A 9,669-nucleotide genomic window follows, 5' to 3' on the forward strand; every position below is an offset into this window, starting at 1 on the left:
ACCACTGAACTAATAACTGGATTTGACAAGTGATGTCACGTTTGTTCTTTTTATATTTTATGCACTTCGCATATCATCTATCATCAAATTTAGTAGAATTCACGTGACACCCGCTTCGACCTACATGCATCCGCCCTTATATGAGCACTCCCAAAGTTGAAGTGCTTGCTTATTAGTGAAGGCTAAGCTTGAGGGCTTGTTTATGTATTTGGCCAATTTAGAATAAGAATAAATTTATTCTATTTTCCATGGTTAGAGCATACGTTTTAGACCCTTTTCTCAAATTATTTGTCACGTCAACATAATAATCAAGTCCAAAGGCATTTAGGACCGCAAATAATTTAGGTGCAAATAAATAGTGTCCAGTTTAAAGGGTTTTTAGTTATTAATTATGCTTTTATATTATTTTTTTTTCCCTCTTTTCTTCACTCTCTTTTCGTCCATTTTGGACATTCTTTGTGAGCTCCGTTGCTTTGACTTGTTGATTTAAGGATTCCAAATTTCAGTTCATAATTTAATATTAGTAAGCTGGCTGTGGCTGTCATTGTAATCCTTGTGGAAAAGTGGGAACCCCCCCCCCCCCACGCACACACCCTTTTAAAAGACAATTCCAAAGCTTGTTTTGTCCTTTTCAAGAAGAAAGCCTCACATTTCTTCATCATCATCATTGTATTTGAGGGAAAAAAACAACCAGTTTCTCATTCATGTTTTGGTTGGTGATGACTGATTAATGGACGACTTTTCAAAATTGGTGTGATCTCACAAAGCTCAATAAGATCTATGACTACTAAAGTCAATTGGGTCTTTAGATCTTGATTTGCTTTTTAGGGGTTTCTTATGTTTTTAGTGAATTGCAGTCCCTTAGCAAAATTTTGAAGCCCAATTGAGAAAGTTTGGTTCTTTGATGAATTTAGTAGCAAGATCTTGAATCCCGATTAAGAAAGTTTGGTTCTTATGTGAATTTTGTAGCAAAATCTTGAATCCCAATTAAGAAAGCAGGGTTCTTTGGTGAAGTTTGGAGCAAAATCTTGAAACCCAATTAAGAAAGTTTGGTTCTTTGATGAATTTTGTAGCAAAATCTTGAATCCCAATTAAGAAAGTTTGGTTCTTATGTGAATTTTGTAGCAAAATCTTGAATCCCAATTAAGAAAGCAGGGTTCTTTGGTGAAGTTTGGAGCAAAATCTTGAAACCCAATTAAGAAAGTTTGGTTCTTTGATGAATTTTGTAGCAAAATCTTGAATCCCAATTAAGAAAGTTTGGTTCTTATGTGAAGTTTGTTGCAAAATCTTGAATCCCAATTAAGAAAGCAGGGTTCTTTGGTGAAGTTTGTAGCAAAATCTTGAAACCCAATTAAGAAAGCTTGGTTCTTAGGTGAATTTCGTAGTAAAATCTTGAACCCCAATTGAGAAAGTTTGGTTCTTTTGTGAAGTTTGTAGCAAAATCTTGAATTCCAATTAAGAAAGTAGGGTTCTTTGGTGATTTTTGTAGCAAAATCTTGAATCCCTGTTTAGAAAGTTTGGTTCTTTTGTGAAGTTTGTAGCAAAATCTTGGAACCCAATTAAGAAAGTTTGGTTCTTTTGTGATGTTTGTAGCAAAATCTCGAATCCCAATTAAGAAAGCAGGGTTCTTTGGTGAAGTTTGTAGCAACGTCTTGAAACCCAATTGAGAAAGTAGTGATTTTTGAGAAGTATGACTGATTATTACCCTTCTTAAGTAATGACTTTTCGAGGGGCTGCTGGCAGTTTTGATCATTCTTTAGTTTTTTAGCATTCTTGTGTGTGTAAAAAAAAAAGGAATTCTGTGTTATGAATTTGGAAGTTATAGCAAAATCTTGAATTCCCTATTGAGAGGTAAGCAAGTGGTACTATGTCGCCTGATGTTTGTGGGTCTAGCTTGCTTTTAGCACTGCCTGATGACGTGTTTGCGATAGTAAGTAGATCACTTACACCAAGGGATGTATGCAATCTTGGTTTATGCTGTAGAAATCTCTATGATTTAGCTGCCTCTGACAAGGTTTGGCTTTCGCAATGTGATATGCTTGGGGTGGTTCCTCGTAGGGACCTTATTGAATGGCGAAAGGGACTCTGTTCCTACAAGGCGCTTTGTCGCTTTCTTGTAGGGATAAAGCCTTTGCTTGGTATTTGGGTTCATCAAAATCCTGAACTTGGCAATGTTGTTTATGTTATGCCTGGTTTCATATCAGTGGTCGGTTGTCGAATCATTCCCCAAGAACTCGGTCCTTTAGGCCTTGAAGAAGGGCCGATTTTGTGGTCACCTGTATTTGAAGTTGTTTCTGATTTTGAGGGCTCCGCTGCGTTTTTCCTCCACGGTAGGGAGAAAGGAAGTGATTATGTTTATCCAGGTTCACTCAAGAAGGTTGACAAGACTTGCAATGCACTTCTGTTAGAGGTTGAGCCTCTGCAGCAGAGTGGCGGGGGTAAGTTGTTTCACAGCAAGAGCTTTATTCATCCTTCGGAGAATGAGGTTTCACGGAAGATATGCAGGTCAAGTAGTGGGGTTTCTAGGTCAGAAAGGGTAACAGGACAGCATGCAACAGTAGTGCCCTTTGGCCGGCTTGCATTTGTTGATAGGAGAAAGTTGCTTGATACAGTTACTAACCAAATTCGTCAAATGCTGCCAGATGCTAACGATGTCATATTATTTCCTCGTCTGAGAGCAGAGGAGGCTGCTTTACGAGAGGATATGGAACTCTTGTATGAAAGAAGATCACTACTTATGCAAATGTACGATGGTGGTGGTTTAACCATCTGGAAGGCTGGTTCCGAGTTGCCTTTCCATCCTACTCATATTGGATTGAGTGAGTTCAGACAGAATCTTGATCTGATAAGTGGAGGTCCTGCATCACAAACTGCTGATGAGAGTCGGAGTCGGTGCACCAGGAGGAAGACGATTGCTGAATATGTTAGACACAGTCTGAAACATATACTCAAGAAGTCAGACTCAATCAACGGCAAGCTCGACCTTCTTAAAAAGAATTCCTCTGGCCACGGCAGTAAGCATGCCCAGCTTCACGAGTTCCTGCAACCAGGTGATGCAATAGGGCTAACATTACATGCTTCAACTGTGAAGTTATCCTCTTATCGTGCTTGGCCAAATATGCACGAAAGTAGATTTGCTCTCTATAAGTTGCCTGTGCGGGCGTCAGAAGCAGGCAAAGAATATGCTGGTCTGTGGGGAGGAACTTTTGGTTGGCCTCCCGGGAGGCCTTCTGATGACAAGCCCGGAAAGGCATTGTTTCTTCTTTTACTGTCATATGAGGAGTCCCAAGGGCAGAAGCTACTTATCGCAACCAAGATATTAGAAGGTACACATTATGTTCTGCATCCTAATGGCTCAGCTATGTTTATAGTGAATATCGACGAGCCTTCAAATGATCCATTCCCTTGGAGCACTGATGTGGACTGCAACCCTCTAGATGTTAAGCATGCTTTTGCGGGTGAAGGTATTGCTAACGGGTATGGTTTCAGATATCCTGGTTCAAAACCTGGTTCACTCTTTGTAATCCAAGATAAATTGCTTACTTTTATATGGAAGGAATCGCGGGCTGTGTTGACCTTACAGAGGCTAAATTTGCAAGAGCTATTGAGGAAAGGGGAAAGGATTCCGGCTCTACCACCAGTTTCCAATTTTGCATACCTTACCAGGTCCTATTCAAATGTTTTTGCTGGCTTCTCCAATGCCTCCAACGGTCAGGCTTAACCAAAGGTATGGTTTGACATCTGTAGTTATAGATTTGACGAGTTAGGCCCAAGGTTCATTTCTTCGCACAAATAAATGTAATATTGTTGCTGATGGATCGTTAAGATAATTATATATCTTCAAATAGAATTAGTTTCTGCCATATGTAGCAAAGAGAATAAATAAGGATCAAGCTTAGGTAATGTCAATGACCACCTGGATCTTCCAGCAAATTTTGGTTTTCTTTCCACAAAGATAGACTCTGGACTCGTATAAATATTTGATTGAGTCAAGTTAACCATCATACTCTTAAAAGTTTTTGGCATTTAACACATTTGGCTGGTCAGCCGAAAATAATTACAACTGCTGGCCAAATATACAAAAAATATACAATAATTATGCATAAAATATGTATATTATATATTAATTTACAACAAATATACATTTCCCGTTGTCTAAAAAGTGTGGATTTCCCAAAAAAATTCCAAGTCCAATTCAGAAGAGCAAAAATGGCCTTGTGCTTCACAAAAAATTGTTCAGTCTTTGTTGCTGCTATTCTTACTAGTTCTTGGATGGCTCTAGCAGGCGATCCAGATATCTTGACCGACTTCATTGTTCCTGAAAATCGGACTGGAGACACACTAGATGGAAATTTCTTCACCTTCACTGGCATGTGCGGAATATTTGGCAGCATTATCACAAACTTCAAAGTGACAAAGGCAAGCAAGGCAGAATTTCCAGCTTTAGATGGCTAGAGTACTTCACTTGCTGTCCTTCAGTTCCCTGGTGGGGGTGTGAGCCCGCCCCACACCCACCCTCGTGCAGCCGAGCTCTTATTCGTGGTGCAAGGAAGTCTCCAGTTTGGTTTGGTGGACGGTACTAACAAGCTCTACACTCGGACTTTACAATTCAGGGACTTGTTTATGTTTCCAAAAGGACTAGTACATTATCAATACAATTGTGATTGGAATAAATCAGCTATAGCTGTTTCTGCATTTGGTAGTGCCAATGCTGGAAGTCTGCAACTGTTTCACTTCCTCTACAACATTGTTTGCTACTGGTGTCGATAATCAGATTCTCGCGAAGTCATTCAAGACTGATGTTGCTACCATCCAGAAGATCAAGGCTGGTCTTTCATCCCAGGATTTCATTGTTGCTCGTCTAATTTCTAAATAAAACTTCACCTCTGAATTCAGTACTCATGTGCAAAAAAGATTCATATGTAATGTTTTCATTCTTTCTTTTGTTTGTTGGTAATCTTATCACTATGAAATTGGCTGTTCATTTTCTATTCATTTGTCCTTATCACTGATAAAGTTGTTGCCATGTGACCAGGAGATCACGGGTTCGAGCCGCGGAAACAGCCTCTTGCAGAAATGCAGGGTAAGGCTGCGTACGATAGACCTTTGTGGTTCGGCCCTTCCCCGGACTCCGCACATAGCGGGAGCTTAGTGCACTGGGCTGCCCTTCTTTTGTCTTTACAAGTTTCCTAGCAGTATGCAACTTTTAGTCTGCTGTCTAAAAAACCAAAGAGCTTATAACTACTAACCAATTTTGTTATAATCAATGCCCAAATAGCCACTCTTTTTTTATTTTTCCTTGTGTCCAACCAAAAGAAAAGAAAAGAAAAGAAATAAAACAAGAGAAGAAAAATGGCATGACATCAAAACTAGAAAAAGTAGAAAAGAATAACATTTCCCTTTGCTTCATTAATCTGAAAAATAGTTTCAGTAAGAATCATATTACAACTCAATCCATAAACAACAACAATATACCCAGTGTAATCCGACATTGTGGAGTCTTGGGAGGGTAAAGTATATGCAGACCTTATCCCTATCTTGTGGAGATAGAGAGGCTGTTTTTGAAACACTCTCGGCTCAAGAAAACAATTCTCAACAGGTTTGAATAGGAGAAACAACTCAATACATAAAAACAAAAAGAACTCATAAAACAAGAAAAAACATTACAACAATACTCAAATTTCAAATGCCAAAGAATCATTAAAGAAAGAGTCTCCTCTTGACCCACCCCCTCAAGAAAACAAAATACACAAAACAACACACAATTAATCATCAATAGACCCATGTCTCTCGATGTTGAGGTGGAAAGTTCAGACCCCATCAGTAGCGTATCATTTTCGTTCCCCTTCCAAAAAATACTTCTACTAATTGATCCCTAAAATAAAATGAATGGATTCTTGTTGTTCACAACCCTACATGATTTTCTAACCTCTCCTTGTGTTCCAATGAGTACTTCAACTTTACCTAATTTCACCATAGCTTCTCCAAACTTAGTGTAAAAATCAGACCCTTTGACTATACTATCCACAGTTTTATTTGTCAATGGATCTAATGCTATTTGCTGATCAATTTCAAGAACCCCATTTCCCCATTTAATTTGTTGATAAAATGAGTTATCAACAACTGATGGAGTTCCCATATCAAGAGGAACAGAATTATCAAAGTTTGAACTTTTAGGACACTGCATTCTTAATGAGGATAACATCAATTTGTTCATGGTTGGATCAGGTCCACCTGTTTTCTTGTAGTTGTATAGTCTATCTTGGAAGTTTGAGCAATGAGCAGTTCCAACAGTGTGGCCACCTGGGATTAAAAACCATACATTAATTATTAATTCTTGAAATAGAGAACATTTTAAAGCATTCAAGGGCGTGCCCTGTCGGTCAATAAAATGAGCGAAAAAATGTTAAGTAATTTCTTCTCATCTAGCTATGCGTACTGCGTTAGTTGGTAAGTTGCAAGTATCCGATGAAATAGTTGAAGTGCATGCAAGCTGGCTTGGATGCATGTTATAGGAAAATGCAGAATAAAATGAAGGATTGAAAAACAAAGAACGTTCACAAGGGTGTGAACCAACGGCCAGTAAAGTAGGATGTAAATCATGGGAGATTGTGATTTAAATCTCAGTAAAAGCAAATAATGTTAGGTAATTTTTTTTCATCTGTCTAAGACCAGGTGGGTAGAGTTACTGATACCCACGTTGATGGAAGGTAACAACTATGTGGTGAAATAGCGGAGATATGACAGACTGATCCAGTATAGAGAGGCAGAACTATGTTATATCAAAAGGGGCCACAGGAACCCGTAAAATTCTGCAAAACTTCCATGTATACATGTATATTTAGAAAATAGTGATATATTAGCGGTAACACCCTATATACGAAGCAGATTTTGGTTGAATTCGAAAGTACACCCGCGACCTTCAAGTCCGCCTCAATAAATTTAAAGAAAAAAAAAAAGGAAAGTTCAAAAAGAAAAGACCGGAAATTACCTAGAAGATAGACCATATCTGTTGCATTAAGCCCTTTGCTGGCAAAAACATTAATGGAATCAGAGACTGAAATGGATGGACCAGGAAGATTGACATTTGATGCAAGGGAAACACTCCCGTCTCTTCGTCCAGTTTCTGCATTGTACCATTTTCCTCCACTCTGTTACATTTTTATAATCAAAACTGGTATTAGGATGTGCATGTCACAACAACAACTATAACAACAGACCCAATGAAGTCTCATAACTAGCGTCGTTGGAGGGTAGTGTGTACGTAGACATTACCCTACTTGGGAAGGTAAAGAGGTTGTTTCCGATAGACATTCGGCTCAGAAAGACGGAAAGAAACAGTCGAAACAAGCAATATCAACAACAAGGGCCAGAAAGATAGTAATAACAAATTAAGAGCCAAAAAATAGATGGAAGAAAGCAGTATAGTAATAACAAATTAAGAACCAGAAAATAGATGGAAGAAAGCAGCAGCAACAAGCATTGATCCCAACAAGATACTAAGAAATCGACGCGGAAGGTATTAGGAAAACAACATGGAAAACTAGTAATCTAAGAACAAGAAAAACTACCAGACTAACCCTAATACCACCAGAAGGGGGTGCACCTCACAAGAAGAGAAAAATTCCAATTTAGTTATTTTATTTTTCAAGTTACATATTATATTTGTTTTTATAAACAGTTACACTATTAGTGCACAGAACTATTAAAACGTTAATATTTCAACTCATTAATTATCTTGAACACTTGTAACAACATCCGCGAACAACTCGGTAAATTAAACTGTTCTTGAGAGGGGAAACAACAGCTGAAAACGGCTGCTAATACCTAAGTTAAGGAGCAAAAACCGACCAAGTCAATTTTATATAAATGACAAGAGGGGTTGCTCTGATGGTAAGCAACCCCAACTTCCAATCAAGAGGTTGTGAGTTCGGGTCATCCCAAGAGCAAGGTGGGAAGTTCTTGGAGGGAAGGATGTCGAGGGTCTATTTGGAAATAGCCTCTCTACCCGAGGGTAGGGTCAGGTCTACAAACTACCCTCCCCAGACTCCACTAAGTGGGATTATACTGGGTTGTTGTTGTTGTTGTTATTGATAAACTGATTCGACTGGACGCTCCTTGAAAATAGAAAATCTCAAATAATGGAAGTGATAATGGAGAAGTGATGATTAAAAGTGATGAAATAGAATGCAATTTACCAAGAGAACAGCATCTCTAGTTGCCAGAGAAATAATGTCAGCACAAGAGACCTCTGCACCTTGGCATTCTGTATCTAAAGCTTGTTTTATAGCATCAATGAGTTCATATCCTCTAACACTTTTATTTGCTCCTGCTTTTTTCTCGCTGTTGTTTCCATCCAATAGAATTGATGCATCACAACCCTATATTCATATCATGTACATAACATTAGCTCATTAAAAAGGTAATAATAGAAGAATGTACCACAAATATTAATTTCATGAAGAGAACATAGATCTCTATTACTATCGGTTGTCTTTTTTGCTTTGGTTGTCTTATTATCATGTTATTGTTATTGCTTTTTTTTTACTGTTTCTTTTTACATGGCTTCTCTATTAATGCATTTCGTTTCAATTATATTGTGACTATGTTTTTTTTGAGTCGAGGGTCTCTCAAAAACAGTCTATCTACCTTCACAAGGTAAGGATAAGGCGTATGTACGCACTACCCTTTCCAAACTCTCCACTTGTGGGATTACACTGAGATTATTGGTGTTGTTGTTGTTGTTGAAGAGAAAAAAATTCATTTTTTGTTAGCTTTAACTACATATATATATATATATATATATATATATATATATATAGTTGCAAATTTTTAGAAAATTTGTATTATTTCAAAGCACATTGTCGTGGTGAAGAAATACTCATTATGTCTCACTTTATGTGTTACTCTTTTTTTTTTATTCTGTTTCAAGAAGAATGTCATACTTTAAATTTAAAAATAATTATAACGTTAACTTTCCATTTGGACCCTCAATAATATGATTTTATACCTAAAAAAATATCATAACATGTTTAAAACCACAAGTTTTAAAAACTATTTCGTTATTTCTGAAACTTCGTGCATAGTTAAAAACATTCACATGAAATCAAACGAATGGCGTACTGCAGTTGTACTTCACATTCCTCACTAAAAATTTTATATCCGCCTCTCTTATAGAGGCGAGCCTGCATGTTATAGTGAGAGGTTATTAGACGACGTGAGCATCGGCAAAAATTTTGTATATATATATATATATATGTATATACCTTGAAAATAATTAATTTAAAGCACTTAGCACCCTGAATACTAAAAGTCTTTAGCAGGCACTGATTGAGCAGAATATTGCGCCTACGCCGCGTAAAATTTTGGGTCCGCCTCTGCTCTCTTACATGAGTACGCATAAAAAAGGTGAAGAAGAAGAAGAAGAAATTGTAAAGATAGTATTCTTACATTAACAAAGCAATCATGGAACTGCATACGAAGAAGAGCAGCTGCAATAGTTTTATCCTTTGTAAAACGCCATGATTTTACAACCTCTCGTACAACACCTTCAACATCTTTTTGCCCACATTTTATTCCTTTATAAAATCCAACTCGAAGTTGTCCATAACAATGGCCAGAAAATAGTCCCAAAAATAATACAATAATTAGTGCTACTGCTTTCGACAT

General features: G+C 37.6%; 2 protein-coding genes and 1 pseudogene across 3 annotated transcripts; 2 read left to right on the forward strand and 1 right to left on the reverse strand.

Annotated features, from left to right (window-relative positions):
• The first annotated feature begins 456 nt into the window (after window positions 1-456).
• On the forward strand, window positions 457-4,991 carry LOC104240322 (F-box protein At5g39450). 2 transcript variants are annotated; one of them, XM_009795153.2, is made up of 2 exons: window positions 457-3,727; window positions 4,283-4,991. In XM_009795153.2, exon 1 carries the CDS (start codon window positions 1,868-1,870, stop codon window positions 3,719-3,721), a length of 1,854 nt encoding a protein of 617 aa, XP_009793455.1. In that variant the 5' UTR covers window positions 457-1,867; the 3' UTR covers window positions 3,722-3,727; window positions 4,283-4,991. The 2 variants fall into 2 exon arrangements, with proteins under 2 accessions (XP_009793455.1, XP_009793454.1); XM_009795152.2 differs by having other exon boundaries at window positions 4,286-4,991.
• On the forward strand, window positions 4,210-4,991 carry LOC104240332 (germin-like protein 9-3; annotated as a pseudogene).
• Window positions 4,992-5,370: 379 nt separating this feature from the next.
• LOC104240323 (peroxidase 60) lies at window positions 5,371-9,669 on the reverse strand. Its single transcript, XM_009795154.2, has 4 exons — window positions 9,451-9,669; window positions 8,199-8,381; window positions 6,992-7,151; window positions 5,371-6,303 (listed from the first exon to the last, which is right to left on the reverse strand). Exons 1-4 carry the CDS (start codon window positions 9,667-9,669, stop codon window positions 5,876-5,878), a joined length of 990 nt encoding a protein of 329 aa, XP_009793456.1. The 3' UTR covers window positions 5,371-5,875.

This window comes from Nicotiana sylvestris, chromosome 9, assembly GCF_000393655.2.
Source record: "Nicotiana sylvestris chromosome 9, ASM39365v2, whole genome shotgun sequence".
NCBI classification, from domain to species: Eukaryota; Viridiplantae; Streptophyta; class Magnoliopsida; order Solanales; family Solanaceae; genus Nicotiana; species Nicotiana sylvestris.

Excerpts from the sequence above, each read along its gene's own strand:
- LOC104240322 (XM_009795153.2), top strand. The coding sequence starts at position 1,868 with ATGTCGCCTGATGTTTGTGGGTCTAGCTTGCTTTTAGCACTGCCTGAT.
- LOC104240323 (XM_009795154.2), bottom strand. The coding sequence starts at position 9,669 with ATGTCGAAAGCAGTAGCACTAATTATTGTATTATTTTTGGGACTATTT. Across the intron at positions 8,382-9,450 it reads TCCATGATTGCTTTGTTAAT|GGTTGTGATGCATCAATTCT; the intron begins GTAAGAATACTA and ends ATATGAATATAG. Across the intron at positions 6,304-6,991 it reads AGATATGGTCTATCTTCTAG|GTGGCCACACTGTTGGAACT; the intron begins GTAATTTCCGGT and ends TTTTAATCCCAG.